Genomic DNA, 17,335 nt, shown 5'->3' with positions numbered 1-17,335 from the left:
CTGATGTTAATTGTGTAATTAATGGTGGCAGTAAAAGAAGACCATAAAGCAGTGTCTGCATAGGGGTGTGGCTACATTGTGGGTGACAGTTGCTAGTTGCTAACAGGGACCTGTCAGATAGGAAAGAGATGGATGTAACCAATTGTGCAAAACTCATTATCATATCACAAATGGGAAAATGTGTGATATCATCTAACATCCAAATGTTCTTATCTACAACACTGGATCAAACCAAACTCACTAACCTGTTTCTATGTCTATCACAGGTCCTGGATGGTTTGATTTATTAAAACCTCAAAGCAAACATCCATTCACATCTGAAAACCCGCCCTTCCTCATCCCGTCTCCCCGGCTGAACACATTCCAGCCTGATTGGTTAAGCTGTTGGCCCAGAGCCCACAGGACGTCTGTATAAAACTCCTGCGGTGCTGAAAGCCCGAGCCAGACAGCAAAAGGGACTCTGCGACTCACTGAGAACTAACAGGAAGACTGATCTTCACTCTGACATACTGAGACTAAAAGAGAGCCGGGAAAATGTGTAAAGGATTAGCTGCCTTACCCCAAACCTGCCTGGAGAGGTGAGACCTGCATCCTCACACTACCTCTTCCTGTCCCCTCTGAACAGTGGGATTATTTGATGTGAAACTTTAGACATATATTTTAAACCTTTTTAGAGCAGCACTTCATACTGTGTGGAAAAACAGATCAGGAAAAGACACCGTCATCCTCAGGTCAAGAGTTTCCATCTGAGGAAAGCTTAAAGGCGTCATTTTATGAACTTTTCGCTTTCTGTATTGAATTTCTGTCTTCAAATACTTTGCAAAACTAAGATTTAAAGAACAGTTTTATATGTGTTATCCCAATGTAATGCCAACCTGAATGTTTTCACTAAATCTCTAATAGACTAGCCAAGGAGGGTAGAAGAAAGCATTGTGTTGCAAAGGCAGTCAAAGTTGAGTTTGGACGGTTTATACTTCAAATTCTTAAGAAATTTGGGAAAAATCTTCACGTTTATATCAATAATCATAATTTAAGCATCATATATGACACGAATACCCTCTGGTAATTCTTGGATTATAACTTAAACTCAAACACAAAACAGTTAGCACTCATGTTATTTTACAGATTTATTAAATATATATTCAATCAATTGAATGCTTAATATTGTTGTTCATATTTTTGGCACCTTTCTTTCTCTCAAATATGGTCAAAAAGATTCATACAGTCAGAGTTACAGTTAATAACTTAATGTTTTTATTGTTTCTTTTTTTTATTGTTGCCTTTGTTTCCAAAAGCCACATTGAGACATCGAGAACTGTTAATCAAAAGTATGATGATCTATGTTTGTAAATGTAATCTTAGTGCATACATCAATCTACTGGAGAACTGAAGGGTAATGACAACTGATGTTAACAGTTTTTACGTCTGTGTCGGATCAAACTTAACAAAGACTTTGTCACACAGGTTAGTGCTGCCACTATTCCTTTATTGCTGTCTAACCTGTACACTGCTGTGACGAGGACTTTCCCATTTGGGACAATAAAGTCTAAAGTCTAATCTCCTCGTCTGCCTTTTTTGTCTTCCAGGGCAAAGGGGATCAAGTCCAAGTTGGGAGTTTTGCTGCAGAAGCCAGAAAATGCCATCGACCTCATCATCCCGTACCCCGAGAAGACTGAGAAGAAGCCGGAGAAGCTGCAGAAGTGAGTCTCCTTCTCCAAAAATAATAATGGAATTGTATTATATCAGGACAAATCAATACAAAAGACAACACATAACACACTAGAGACAAAACAGGCAGACAGATGCAACAAACAAAGAAACAGAGGACAACCTAAAGGACAGGCTACAACAATAAATTACAACATTTACAACTCTACTAGAAACATTAGAGGAAAAGGAACCAGTCGATACGTAGAGGAAATAAACAGTGGAAACAAAAGCAGTCTGTTATAAGATGAGAAAACAAAACATTTTTAAATAAGCCAAATGATGACGAAGAACGGACATTTAAAAGTAACTTATTCCACTCAGAAGGCGCGACAAATATAAACACTTTTTTTTACTAACTTCCTCAGAAACAGATAAAGCGAACTAGAAGTCTGCAGTTCAGTTTGAAGTCCGGCTGTGAGGCTTATTAGCCTTTATTTTTGTTGTGTTCTGGCGATAGTTTACTTCCCTTTAGAGTCATTGTGTGTCAGTGCTGAGAAAATACAACACTTTTTATAACTGTTAGCAACTGTAATTCATACAGGCCGCTTGGTTTTCTACATCTTAACTTTCTCCTGACGTGGTGGCATTATCGTTGTCCAGATTTGTTATCATGATCGGACGTGATTTGTAATTATTGTGAAATGAACTTATTCACTTTAAACCGGAGCGTGAGCCTGCCTTTTAAAGCCAGCCAAGTGCTCATTAAGCGTCAGTGTGATAAAAAAAAAAGTTGTTTTAAAGTCCGTACATTGTCAAACTAGAGAAAACATTACAGCTCCTCTAAAAACGTGTTCAGAGTTTGAGTCCAGTGTCTGACTGCTCTCTGTGATATGTCTCACACACAAACACACACACACAACACACATAAACATGAGGAGTGCTGTGTTCAGTGTTGATGCTTCCCAGACTTCAATCTAGAAGCTAACACTGAGATCAAACGATGCGGTCTGGCTCTGTGAGGCTTGAAAAATACATCAAAAGTATCTTTGAATATTTACAGCCTGTTTGAAGATGTCAGGAATAGTGATGTTGGCGGCAAAGTTTATTGTTTGGTAACAATGGGGTGGGAGAAAGTGCAAATCCTGTTGTCATATTCTTACCCATAAAAATCCTTCTTTACACCTCATATTGTACTGGAAAGACTTCTGAAACATAATCTGTTCGGTCAGACTCATTTTCTCAATCAGTTACCATCGAGATGATTGATTTGTGGTGGACTGATGAAAGCCTTTTTGCATTTGCATTAATCTTTGGTATCATGAATTGGGTCCAAAAAGGAGGGTGACTGGTTGCTCAAAGTGCTCAAAGCTGTTGGAAAAAACGTTGAGACGTGTCAGCTGCTCTTGGAAAACAGGGGAAGATGTAATACACTCAAAAAGGAGGGAAACCACAGGCACTCCAAGCATGAAAAATGAAACAATAAGGAAGGATATTCTTAAAAGGCCTTAATTAAAATGGATAAATCATCAAAAAGCCACCATGTTTCAACCACTTAGATCTTCATCAGGGCTTCCAAATGAACATATGTGCTGTGTCCTCACCTATGTACAACATCAGCCAATGAGAGGCCGTCACATGAACCAGAGAATGACAACAAAAGGAGAAGCAAGTTGGAAAGCAATCAGTCACAAATGATAAATTAAGAATGGGCTGTCAAGGTTAAATTGAAGGTGGAAAATAAACACAAACGATCGTCACCGAGCGTGTGATTGAGAGTGTTGGTGGAATCGGTGCAATGATTTTTGTCATCTCTGCTGATCGCAAGTAAACAAGCCTTAGAAATAAAGAAAGAAAAGAGCAATGACGGCAGACGATACAACCAAAAGAAATCAATGTACATCCAAGAAAAAGAAAATACCATTTTAAATACTGACAAACACTCAAAACCAAAGAAAAGATGTTATTTTCCATTAGTACGACCAAAGAGTTAAGTGAATTTCCTCCGTTGCCATCAGGCCTTTGTTACATTATACCTGCTTCATCCCCTCTGCACTCAGATTACTAAATGCACCTTAGGTTTGACATTTTTACTGACTTTATTCCTTTTACTAACACAGATCTCTTTTTAATCTTTTCCTGACTGAGCCTTTGAATTTTTTTTTTTATTTACTCTGGTTGTTTGAATCGCTGTGTTTAACATTGGTATCTCCTTTGGGTCCTATTTTATATTTTTTAGCTCTGGTATAATTCTTGTCTGTACATCACTGTGTTTTTATTTTTGTATGTCCAAACTGCTCCAAACCAATTTCCCCAAGAGAGATTAATAAAGTTATTTGAATTAAATTGACTTGAAAGCGGCTGCTTGCTTGTGCAGCGGTTAGCGCTGTTGCCTCACAGTGAGAAGATTGATGGTTCAAATCCCTGCCGCACAAGGCATGTGTGGGTTCCCTCCAGGTACTCCAGCTTCCAAAGCTTGTCAGGTTAATCAGTGACTCTAAATCGCCCGTAGTAGCTGTGAACGTGAGTGTGGCTGGTTGTCTGTCTTTATATGTCAGCCCTGTGATTGACCGGCGGACAGTCCAGGGTGTACCCTCGCCCAATGACCAATGATCTCACCCGCAACCCCAAAATGGGAAAAGCGGTAACAGCTAATGGATGGATGAGTTGAAGGAGAACAAAACCCGGATATCTGAAATCAACTCCTCAACTGAAGTGTGGTATTTTGTGTTCAGGCCTGCTCCTGAGGAGGCAGCTCAGTGGCGTGAGAGTCTGGACCGAGTCCTGAACAACAGCTGTAAGTCTACCCCTCCTTTCTCTTTCTTTTATCCTACTCATCTAACACATTTATCTAAGGGGCCATTGTCTTTCATTTTAAAATTGCAAAACAAAGTCCACTTGGTGTAAAGGTTGGGGTAATGGATCCATTAAGTCTTCTAAGTGAACTGAAAAGTCATCGTTGACTTGCTTCATATCACAAACTTCTGCAAGTTTGGTGATGATCAAAATAACTACAGCTCATAGGAAAATCAGTGTTTTTTCAGTTTAATGAAGCGGACCACTGGTTTTAAAGAAAAACAAAGCTAATGCTAAAGTGTTAAAACCTGCAGTTCATCAAGTGTCCTCGTGAGGCTGGCTGCAGAAGCCATGGAAGTCACAGACACACCCATTCAAAAATGCACATTTTTACAGCAGAAATAAACATGTTTACAGTCTGGTTATTTTTTTGTAACTTATCTGTTTTGATTCGATGAAGGATAAGAGTTATTCATAATAAGGCTGACCTGACTGATGGGTTGGCCCAGTGGAGCTGTTTGCCAGGAGGCTAAAAACCCACTTCAGCTCCAGCCCTTAGCCTGTAGTTATGTTGACTATAAGTTAGGTGGAGACAACATTTCCAACATGGCAACCACCGTCAACGGCCTTCCAAAGCCCACTTTCAGTAACCAGTGATCTATACGGTCTATGGCTTCACTCTACAATAAGTGTACATAACATACTTACTCTAAACCTATCCAGAAACCTTCCTGAACATAAAAATGTTCTCACCATGACAACCAAGGGTTACCGGATAAAAGGTCGTCTGACTCAGTTTTTCCTGCACATCCAGAAGTCATAAGACACATCCTGGTCCTGATGAGGAAGACATTGAACCTATATCAATTGTTGAACATTTAAACCTACTTCTCAGTGAATAAAAAAATCAGAGGAGAATGTGTTTTTCTTTTAAAGCCTGCTAGCTTGTTTTACGGATGGCCTTTTTTCATCATCTGAATAATGATGATGTTTATACACCAACATGTTCCAGATCTGAAGGTCCAGATCATTTCCACCAACAACTTCCCCTCGCTGAGATCAAAAATACAGAACATGTTGTGAGGGTCATGTTGAAACTGTGCAGTGTCTCTGCTGTGTTTGTTTCTTCATGGCCAAACAGCTAGAGCATCACTTCTTCATACTCCGAGCTCTCGTCTTTAATATGTAACAGCTGGCCCTTTTACTTTAAATGTTCCAGAAGGAACAAACATGCCCTGAGCTCTGCTGTATGTCAGGTATAGTACAGCTTGTAGGGTCTGGTTACCATAACAACAGCTCAGTCTGTGTGCTTACAAATGACATAACTTCAACAGCTAAAGCCCAGCAAACAGAAGAATGTCAGTTCACACTGTTAAGACTGACACAACCTAAGTTTCCAATTTATGAGCTTACACTGCTGGACCCGACTGTCAGATACGACCTGAGAGCTCACACAAATACGACTTAATTCGGGATGGTGCATTCCCAATTTTCAGGGAGAGTCGGGAAATCAGCTGGTGGCTCTATTCACACTGCGATCGTGGGCAGTCGTCCAACCAAAATATCAAACATGTCGGAAATTCCTCCAACTCTCTCAGAGCGGTTTGTGGTGCAACACAGCTGAACTTTCAAAGCGTAAGAAAAGTCATAATGAAGATTACAGCTGTCCAAACCGGCCCAGATCTTTATACATTTTGAAGAAATCAAGGATTACATTTCTCAAAAAAAAAAAAGAAAATGCAAATGTAAAACTGTTACATGATGATATTTTGACTGTAGGTGTAAAGTGAGAAAAATGTCTGTGAAGGTTCTCAATCATCCAGGTCATGGTAAATCTGAAGCTTGATCCAAAGAAGGTCTTGAAGACGCTTCACTTCAAGCTTTCGAAGTGAGACAAACATTTCTCTCATGTGGAGTGAAACACATTTACAACACAACACATACCAGACAGCGACTCCTGGCTCCATCTGTTTACTTCACTGAGAGCTCGGAGAGGCTGAAGACTGACGATCAACTCTAAGTGTTAATGCTTGTTCAGCCGTATGTTTAAAATCCAATGCTAATAAGTCACTTCAGTGTCCCCCTTTGCATCAAAACAAACGCATGTACGGATGTTACTGATCGGCTGATACATGTGTGCAGAGAAACATTTTCCTCTGCACAGCTCAGTGGGTGGCTAAAGAGCTTCTTCAAGAGGCTCCTTCAGCTCAGGCAGATGTACAATTATTCTGTTAGCATGCCTGCATGACCGTGTGCATGCATGTGTATGCATGCGTGTGTGTACTGGACCTTAGAGGTTATGTGTGTTATGGTTACATCTCCAGGGAGAAGTGAAAATGACTCCACTTGCATTGATTTATAGTATCGTCCCTGCAAAGTGCTGCAGCATAATCATTTATTTACATGAGATGTTGCATGAACATTATTCTTTATAGCAGCTCCCTGGTTAATTCCCATGGGATTCTCACTAAGTCATTGCCTCGTCGATGTTAAGAGTACCCCCCGACTTCAACCCTCGTTTTTCATGATGTTAAGGAATTGCATAATGTAATGTTTATTATGCAACAGGAAAAGAAAACTGTGCTTTCTTCTAGATAAGAAGATTGCACTTCCGCTGCAGAAAGTAAGCCCCTCTCGTTCTGTGCAGCTTGTTCTAGATACTAGAAATCTAGAAATGAATTAAAAACCTGCAAAACTAGGTTGAATATACAGGAAGATTTAGCTTGCTGCAATTTGAAAACGCGAAAGTAAGACATCTAAATGAAAAAGACACAAACACAGGGCTTTAGTTTGATACGTTTTTTTTACATCTCTAACACACCCACAGCTTGTAATCAGTGCATGGCTGAGCAACTTTTCTTGTGTGTCATTGTGCTGAAGAAAAAACAAAAAGGGCCGCAGCTTGATTGCATCTCAGTGCTATTTTGAACCAAACTAGCCGTTCAGATTGTAGATAAAGCCTGAGTGCTTATCAACTGCAGCACAGGCTCCCTCAGACAATGGGACCCCTTTACAGGCTTTATGTTAGATTACAATAGTCCTCACTGAAGTGACTGCTTCTTTTATCAAGCCTTGTTTTTAGGATCCTTATCTTTGGGTGATTTCTGAGCTTTAACACGTATTCAACTTTAAATATGAGTTTAACACTTTATCGGCTTTTTCTTTAAAAAAAAATAAAAATAAAAAAGGTTCTCGCTTGTGCACCAAGGTTAAGTTGTTTTATTCTGTTTAATTGCATGCATACACTACTTTTGAGGGGGAAATTTTAAGGTATTACTATACAGCTGTGGCTCAGTTGGTAGAGTCGGTCATCTCTCACACGAAGGGTCGGGGGGGTTTGATCCCCAGCTGCTGCAGCCACATGTCCAATATGTCCTTGGGCAGGACACTTAACCCCAAGTTGCTCCTGCTGCTTCGTCCACGATGTATAAATGTGCATGAATGGGATTAATTACTATTTTCAGATAAAATATGTTGCTTTTAACTTGCAGCATTTCCTGATCTGGCATGCCAGACTTACACTTTCTTCTCTCTGTTAAAATAATTACTTGTTTTTTAATGTATTTATTGAAGACAATTGTTATTCTACTGGATGCACTAACTGACTAGGAGACAAGCCCAGGGTGCACTGTCACAGAATATAATCCGAGAGAGAAAAACCAGAGATGAGGAGATTAGGTTTAATGCTGTTACTCTCGCTGACCGTGTGAGGGAGCAAACGAATCCTGCCGTAAAATATTGTGTTAACATTACTGCCCCAGAACACTGACTAACAGTGACAGGTAGCAATGACCCTGGTAGTATTGTTAGGTACAATAACTACCTAATGTTAGCTCATTAGCACTCAGCTATGCTTTAAATGATGACATTTCTCGTAATTTTTAGCCATCAGAAAAGTGTCCCATGTGCTGTATGAGTGTCGCAAGGGCCGAAAACCAGCACTTCAGTCAAGTGATGTAAACGCTTGTCTTTTTGAAAAGATAGAACATTAGCAGGCCAGTGCTGCAGCTCCACAGGGTGTTTGATTGTGGCTGCTACTTTTGCATAGACTTTCACTATGACTTAAATGATTGAAAATGTATCTCAAAGGATTATTAAGAATTTCCATCATACTGATTTAAAGGGGCATGCATGAGAACGGGGCTTAAATTAATCCCTTGTCTTATCAATATATCCCTCTCTGCCTCTCCCCTTCTCTCTCTCCATCAGATGGTCTGAACGCTTTCCGCGGCTTCCTGCAGTCCGAGTTCAGCGATGAGAATATCGAGTTCTGGATGGCGTGCGAGGACTTCAAGAAGACCAAGAATCCCGTGAAGATGTCTGCCAAAGCCAAGAAGATCTATGAGGACTTCATCCAGTCTGAGGGACCCAGAGAGGTCAGAGACTCCAAAGACATGAACCCCTAAACCACATGTAGTGTGCTTTGCATAATGGCTACCCAATGTTTGGATCATGACTCTGACACTTGAATATAAAATCAAAGTCTCTGACTCTGGTTCAGAAATAAGTCAGCAACAATTTAATGCCAGATTTTCTAAATTCAGAGTCGATTAAAACGGTAAGAAAAGGTACGAGCATGGCTGCCCTCATATTTTAAGTCTGTGAATGCAAAGTGCAGAGTTTTATAGTAAATCCACTGTCCTCTGAAAACCGTGGCAAAATGTTGGCAATGCATGAAAGCAGGGATTATGTCAGGAATGAAAAAAAGAAAAAAAATCATGAGAGCTAACACTCGCTGTGCAACAATCAACATGTGAAGGAAAGAGTCTTGATCTCACACTGATTGTTTACACTCAAGCATGTCTGTGTTTCTCTTGCTTCCATTCAGAAGAGGTCAGGTGACGCACTACAGTGAACCATGCACACGAGCACGAGATAACAAAAACACACGTTTGGCATGTTATGTGGAGTAACTCCATCATCTACTTTACGACATTGCGCTTTGCTAAAGTGGATGCACATGTGGATTCACTTACTTGCTTTTAAAAGAAAAAAGAAAAAGACCAAAAAAAGAAAGATTAAACTCTCCTGTTTTCACACAAAAGATGAAGCAGCTAGCTTAGCTGAGGAAAATAGTGGTGAACAGCTAACTAGCATAGGTCTGTCCAAAGGTAACCCATCTACCTGCTAGCAGCTCTAAATGTCAGTAGTTGTCGTTGTATAACCCAAATGTTTCAAAATACCAACTTTTAAATATTCGGCTTGGTCAAACACGGCTCATTTACATTTAAAGCTCCAGACAGAATCAGCCTGTTCTGAGTGGTTTATAGGCATGATCAAATACAGGATCAGAGTGGATTTAGAACAGGAAACTTAACAGACCTCTTGTTTTGGGGAGCTCTGAGACTTATTGAAACTGGTTGAAAAGGAGGATTATACATGACCTTTAAGTGGCACTCTAATTCTTGGGCACATGATAGGATTCTTGAATAAAAAAATGACATTAGATATTATATTGAGCCACTTTAAAGGTGATAGATTTAGTCCAAGAGTCTAAACCTAATCTAAACGTTAACCATAAGTTTGAGTTAGCATATAAAATACACAGAAAATGCTTTGGATCGCAATTTAGATTGACCAATACTTCACATTTTACTCCTTCAAAATGCTTCCATCGATTAAGTAAAAAGCGTGGTTGAAAGCCTGACTCATCCCCATCAGAATTTGGATCCTCCTCTTGTTTAGTTTGTGTTTTTCTTGGAGTGATCTTGTGCTACATTGGACTTTGATGTTTATGTTTGTACCTCATTTAGAATAAACACAGCGTGCTACATAAGCACAATAATATCTGGCCTAAAATGGTCCTGAAATAATGTGGAATCATTTTGATCCTTTTTCATCGTATTCCCTTGCCCAATCCCGATCTCCACAAACACGGAAAACAAGTGCACGAGGGCTCTGATGCAGACTTTTAACGCTTAATGAACCACTTTCATGCTCATCGCTCCTCGCAGTTTAATTTTACATGCAGAAATTTAAATTTTGATGGCGCGATCTCTTCGACCCATCAGTTGGAGCCTACAGGTGGATGCTAGGGCTGATGTGGTGGTGGGGGCTAAGCAAGGGTGCAGTACTGGTGCAAGTCAGAGCTGGCAATAAATGAGCAGAGAGAGAGAGAGACAGGAATCTTGCAGCTTAAATAGACAGCTGATTGGAAGGTGGTGTTGTCAGGTGATTGGGGATAATGATGCATGTCAAGTGTGAAATCAGTGCAGCTCGAGTTGGCTGCCTGAATGAACTTGCAGGCGTCGCCTCATTTAATCCATTTGTGGTTAGTCATACTGTATTTATAGAATTGATTATGGGTTTTTCAGTTAAATGTTCACCAAAAGGTAAACATTAGTGCCTTTCGGACTTTTGATTGTTTGTTAAAATACATGTGACAAATACATACTGAGGGTGGGCTATTTTCCTTATTGTTTAATTTTTCATCTTGTCTCCTAGTCAGCAGATGATGTAACAATAGTGCTCCATTCCTTTTATACCATCTCAAGTCCTTACAGACTCTCTCACTACATGTCTGACGTCATTTCAATCAGCTAAGGCTTCAGTGCCAGGCTCTAGGGAAACAGGCACACATTGTGACATCTCTGAATCTCTGGAATATCAGTTTAATTTTTAGCATCAACTCCATATTTTCTCTCGCAGGTGAACATCGACCACTTCACCAAGGACGTGACCCTGAGGAACCTGGTGGACCTGTCCTCTGCGACCTTCGACCTGGCTCAGAAGAGAATCTTCGCCCTGATGGAGAAGGACTCCTTCGGCCGTTTCCTGCGCTCCGAGCAGTACCAGGAGCTCCTGGTCAACTAAGCAGGAGAAGCAGGGATCTGAGTGTTGGGGAGGTTTGGGGCGTTTCAAACAGCAGTTACTAAATATGACCACAACAACTTCTTAAATTAAATATTTCTAATAAACTACTTCTTGTGTAAGACCGCTTGAGAGACAAAGACTTGTTTTTCTACCAAAAAAAAATCCAAAACAAGAAGGTCAAAAATATAGTTTTACAAATTTCATTGGAGTTTTACTAAAATAAAAGACTGCTTATGACACAGCCCCGCCTCCCCAACAGCAACCACACACATTCACAGAACCATTCGTAAACGCTCATGCTAGTCAGGACCTAATATTGAAAACAATCAATGCCAATTATCTTGTGATTATCTCCTAAATTGACCCCGCTTAACTAAAATTGCCTCAACAGTCTGATTGGCTCACACACAAATACACTGGCAGACTCAAGATCTAACTCCATATGCCCTATAGTCTATCCCTTTAAATCAATATCTGCTTTACTTGTGCATCAATGTCATGTTGGCGCTTAAGCAGACATGTCTGTAGACTGTAATTCATATTGCTATGTGCAAGCGGGAACACAATCACTGTCTTGCATATTCCAGAAGAAAAGCAAAAAGTAGCTGAAATTTCTCACGGTAAAGAGGGGGTTAATCCGTTTTTGGCTACCAAATTCTACCCTTCAAAAACCAAAGTATGCTAAGTAGACCAACCACAATTTTGATTCAGACCAATTTTGAGTTGTGTTTGATAGGAATAACAAAAGGATCCCTACTGAAGCACCATTTCAGGCTGTTTTAGTGCCAGAGGCCAGGAATAAATAAACAGCAGAGCAGTGAACGACATTTCCAACAAACACAGGTACAATTTACTTGACTGAGCTCGACTCACAGTTTCATACCTAAAAACGGCCTTTTCTTAATGTTCGATGGTGTTTAGATGGAGGATTGTTGTCAATTAAAAGATAGCTTTCACTCTGGGGTTTTATTTGAAACAAGGTCAAAGGATACCAAATCGACAAAAATGCCAAATACTCAACATTTTGTTATATTCAAAGAAACAAAAAAGAACTCTTCCTTAAAACAGTTCACTTTGGATGTCTGTTTTCTGTCTCAGACATAAAGTGACCTTTAAGTGCTTCGTGGTCTTCTCAGGAACATTTAAAGATATTTGGCTGTTCTGATTGCTGAATAGGTCATGACCTTTTACACATTTCAGTCCATGGAGACACCCGATGAAAAAGACTGAATGAATTAACAGTCTCAGGTTTAAATCACTGATTGAAAAATTGTCTACAAGAAGAGATTATTTGTCATTGTAATAAAAGAAACTGTAACATATAGCCTTGGTAACCATTTTCTAGTATCAACACTTGACAATGATTATCCCACGACTACCTTTCTGTCTCTTTCACGTTCTCACACTCGCATAGAGTTAAGTCTGGATTTCACCAAACCTCCACTTTTATTTAGGATGCATCCTGCATGTGAGAGTCATCCCTGAGAACAGTTCTGGCTGGTTGGCTCAGTGGTCAAGCTCCATGGCTACCACTCAACTGCAAGTTGCTAAGACGGGAAAACCGAGTAGGAGGGAATCTTATAAAAAGAAAAGAAAAAGCAAAGGTTTAAACAGAGAGAGGGCTTTTTTCCCCCCATGTGATTAATACTAAAGTTGGATGAAGGCATGCAGAGTCACTTAATAAAAAAGTCCTGACCTGAGTTTTAGTGCCTGTAATAAATACACAAAGCCATGGGAGACTGAACTTTGCAGGTTTGCAGCACCAGGCAATGCTAATAGTAGCTTTAGAGAATCAGTTATTGTGTTCTTTATATAACCAGCCACTGAGAAAGTCTTGTTTTGTGTCTAAAAAAGAAGAGCTTAAAGCCATAAGGGAAGTTTAAGGAAAAGGCAGCATGGTCATAATAGTCAAAGTTACAATTTCTTATACGTACTATTTTACTGCTTAACAAGAAATGTTTTTCAATAGAACACACTGAAAAGAAACACTGGTATTTACCTGATATACACGAAGCGGGGACAACGTTTGATACCGATGTGATGGTGGATTTGGTGATGGTGTGCAAGTATATAACCTTAAGCTGAATGTAGCAACCATAAAGTGTGATTATATTGACTTTTAACGGCTTATTTTTATATCTATTAAACACAAGCCGATATGTCTTACACAACACTCGAGTAATGGTATCTAGATATTCAGCACTTTAGAAGTCCTTATTGTTCACTGGAGTGAAATGACACCAAGCAAATCCAAGCTGAAAATAACTTTTTTCCACCAATTTTTTTATTCACTTTTTGAATGTACTGTTAAAAATGGTATTGGAACGAGCGATCAATACAAAAACAAAGACATATTTTGTTCAATAGGCAACACTGACGGGTTTCTAATGACACAGATTGGCCAGTCTGGTGTCAAAACCTTTTAAAAGTCAGACAATTTAACCATCGAGTTATTGAATAATCAATGAGGGCTTTATCAGTGCTGAGTACGCATGATTTGATGTAGCCTTGCATGTAAGTGTTGGGAGTGGTCATATAAAAATATATATGCATACAAGTCCTGAAGATGTATTTATTTTTACATGTAAATATCAACCATTTACAAACAACTGTGTCTTAAGTTATTCTTAAAGTGACTATGGAGCTCGTGTTTCTTTGGGAGGAGTCGTTGCCAGATCTCCATTCAGTGTTTTAACTATTATAAAAGGGGAAACATTTTCAATTGTCACCTTGTTTGTATTTGATATAATTTACAATACAGTATGTTTTTTGTTGTAAATGTAATAAAAAACTAGAAAGAACTCCAAAAAATATATGGAAACACCAGAAATCCTTAAAAGTGATTATTAGGCCCCATGAAGTTGTTTTTCAATTAAGTGTGTATGTCATTTTACTCTGTTTAGCATTTAGCTCTACCAATTACATCAAATGCATTTAATTCCACTGGAAGCCCCAGTAAAGACTTTATTGTTTCAAACCCTGCAGTTTGTACCACCATTTTGATTTTCTTACAACAATACAGGCTTCTCCGCCAGTAGCCCTTTTAAGAGTGCCTTTCCACTTTCCTCGATGGCGTATTGGTGTCTCACTCTGTGAATTCAAACATAATACTCATAAGTATGTTTAAAGTAGTTTTTAATCACCTGAATATTTAAATAATTTTGTTTTTGTTAACTTAGAATGGGCCTTTTGTCTAGACCATAAGAGCCGGTCCCACTTCACAGATGCAGCCGCCATGCGCCGCCATGTTTCTACAGTAGCACTGAAGGGACAAACTAGCACTTTCACCTTTTAATTTTAGCATAGAGTTAAAAAAAAAAAAGGCAACTGACTGGAGAAGAATAGCTAAGAGTCAAAAGCTCCACAATAAGCCAGCGAGTGGCATTGTCATTGCATGAGTATGTTAGCACGTTGATGTTAGCATTTCGCTCTAAGCAAAACAATACTTAAAAGGTACAGTCTAACGGAAATGCACCGGTGTTTGAATCTCCCATAAAATCAAAAGACAAGAAATGCACAGGAAGAAAGAAGAAGGAGAAGACTACAGTGGTTGTTTTTGTCACAGATTGTTATCATCGATTATGTAATCTTAATTTGATCCCCTAATGCCACAATTTGAAAACAGTTTCTGCAAACCTTTGAATAACTCAAATTATCGCTGTGACACATTGTATTTCCAGGAGCAAGGAAAAATTAGCTATAGGAGATTTATCATATTATTTCAGTTAGGGTGATATAGTAATAAAAATGTGTTTCACCAAAGGCTTTGTTGGCCTTGCGTAATATTTACCAAGTTATTTCATGTTTTCCTGGAATTATCTTTGAAACTATCACAACAGATAAAGATGAGTCTGAAACAACTGGACAATATCCCTCAAACTCTCAGGAGGAAAAACTTCATAAAGAACAGGACTCACTAGATAAATCAATTTCCTCTTTTGGGAATTTTCCTCAGAGTTAATTTCATCCAACAACAAAGCATTGTGCGAGGATTACGGCACAGAGACAGGTCATTGAAAAATGAGAGAAAAACAGAACGGAAACAGATGCAGCTGAGGAACTGGCTGCCAACACAAACAGTGTCAAGAGGATCGCTCGGACGCATCCATTACGGCAGTTTCCTTGAAATGGATGGAAAAAGGTCAGATTCCTCTGGTCCCTGAAGGAGGTTGGTGACATTTCTGACTGAATGTTTCGTTGATTTTTGGTCACTACATGTGCAAGTTCGATCCACTGTCACATTTCCAGAGGCCTGGTAGTAGCTTCTGAGAAAACTGTGCATGTCAGAACTGTGGAATGATGTCATACCACAAAGTTTAAATGTTTCCCAGAGACAGGTAGTCATATTTTTTTAACTGTAATAAGTATCTCTTAAATATTGAAACAATCTGCTAACAAAATAACATCAGATGTAAGCTGATAAAACCCTGAATATCATGACGAAAAAGAACAAAGAGGTCTTTCCTTATACTTTAGCTTATTTTCCTACAAAGTTGCCAAAAGACGAGGTAGAATTGACTCTCAAATGACTGCATGATAAGGGTTTCCTAATAATGTTTCACCGAATGATTAATCTCTGCTGCTCTGCCTCGGGTGGAGATTAGCCCTCTGATGACAAACAGACTTGCAGAGATTTTAAATTTGTCTCTGGAAGCCAAAACAGTAATCAGACTCGATAAGAAACTGCACATTGTGTATGAAAGTAAGTTCACTGTTGTCTGCCTTTTTTGGGATTCAGTTCCAACAGGGACGGCTGGTATGAATAGTAGGGCCAAGCACTTATTTTCTTATAAAGAAAAGATTAGATTATTGTTCTTCTAATAACTTACAACAGATTGTGTTACATTTTCTACAATTCTACAATTAGCAGACGCTTTAATCCAAAGCGATGTACATCAGAGAGTAAGTACAACACAAGCAAGGATCTAGAAAAGAGGAAACAATGGGTGCGTTCGATTTATCCCTCCTATCTCCTTTCACTACTACACCAGGTCAGTAAGTGCAAACGGTCAGCTTTGAGTCCGATTGGACACACATGTGCTAACAGGAAGTGACCAGAGGCAAAGCACAACATTGACAGCAGTTCTTGAGATCTCTATCTGTACAAAAACCATCCATCTTTAAATCGTCGTTATCAAACAAAACCATCCTCATTACCTCATTAGGACCCTGTTGTGAAGGTTGGAACAGACGCCTTTCATTGGCAGAGCGCGGTGGAACCAACCAAACCTAATAGTTACAAGAAAAACACACGATGCTAAGAAACTAAAGGGGACATTTGCTAATTTCCAACCAGGATGTGTATCACTATAATATAGGTTTTATATAACTGAACAATGATTCACTACCCCGTTTTTTATGACGTTTATTTTCCCTGTGGCAATTGTCCACTTTAAAGTCAAACTACTTAAACATTGTTGTGTAAGATACATTATTTCTTATGTTAAAATGACCACGACTACAAAGCTTATTCTGTTTGCCCATTACTGGCCTTTTCCATCAAGCTAACCAACTACGATGTACCTCATGGTCCATCCATGAGAAATAGATAGGTCTCCCCCGAGGAGAATAATGCACCAGCCACCACTAATTGGGACCTGTTGAGAGGCATCTACATTGAACATTATACTGACCTGTTGCCATCTAGACCTGGGAAAACAAAGATAAAATCTACCCAGGGTCTGAAGCAGTTGATGGATTAAGACCATAAAACTATAAAGTGCTGTTTGTTTACTGAAAACGTCATCAAAAGGCAGAGGGCGTGGGTAGTGCAGGATCTGCAGGCACTCAGAGAGCCGATTACTCACTTGGTTCCTCATAAAAGACAGCAAAGCTGCACCAGTTGCTGACGACATTGGAGTAAAAAACAAGTTCTCTTTGGCTTCTGGGCTTTTAATACACTTTTTCTGTATGTGGGAGAAAATATAAAAACATTCTCTCATTTCCCCCTGGTGATGTCTGTGGCTGGCAGTATAGTCCAGCGCTGACAAAGCTACACCCACAGGGTTTCCATCCACCCAAAGTTGGTCGAGGACTGATTGGTTTGAGCTTTCAGCAGAGCTGACAACATGTTTACTTA

At 39.4% G+C, this 17,335-nt stretch overlaps 1 protein-coding gene across 1 annotated transcript; it reads left to right on the top strand.

Annotated features, from left to right (window-relative positions):
- Window positions 1-419: 419 nt before the first annotated feature.
- LOC109986565 (regulator of G-protein signaling 5) lies at window positions 420-14,069 on the top strand. The gene is made up of 5 exons (XM_020637270.3): window positions 420-578; window positions 1,587-1,700; window positions 4,383-4,444; window positions 8,653-8,819; window positions 11,092-14,069. The coding sequence occupies exons 1-5, from the start codon at window positions 535-537 to the stop codon at window positions 11,254-11,256; spliced, it is 552 nt and encodes a 183-aa protein (XP_020492926.2). The 5' UTR covers window positions 420-534; the 3' UTR covers window positions 11,257-14,069.
- Window positions 14,070-17,335: the final 3,266 nt, after the last annotated feature.

This window comes from Labrus bergylta, chromosome 6 (assembly GCF_963930695.1).
Source record: "Labrus bergylta chromosome 6, fLabBer1.1, whole genome shotgun sequence".
Classification (NCBI taxonomy): domain Eukaryota; kingdom Metazoa; phylum Chordata; class Actinopteri; order Labriformes; family Labridae; genus Labrus; species Labrus bergylta.
Note: the sequence above shows the minus strand (reverse complement) of the source record. Positions and strands in the feature narration are given on the sequence as shown.

Bases quoted from the DNA above. Each gene is read 5' to 3' on its own strand.
- LOC109986565 (XM_020637270.3), top strand. From the start codon at position 535: ATGTGTAAAGGATTAGCTGCCTTACCCCAAACCTGCCTGGAGAG. The intron at 4,445-8,652 runs GTAAGTCTACCC...TCTCTCCATCAG, and splicing joins CCGAGTCCTGAACAACAGCT to ATGGTCTGAACGCTTTCCGC. The intron at 8,820-11,091 runs GTCAGAGACTCC...TTTCTCTCGCAG, and splicing joins AGTCTGAGGGACCCAGAGAG to GTGAACATCGACCACTTCAC.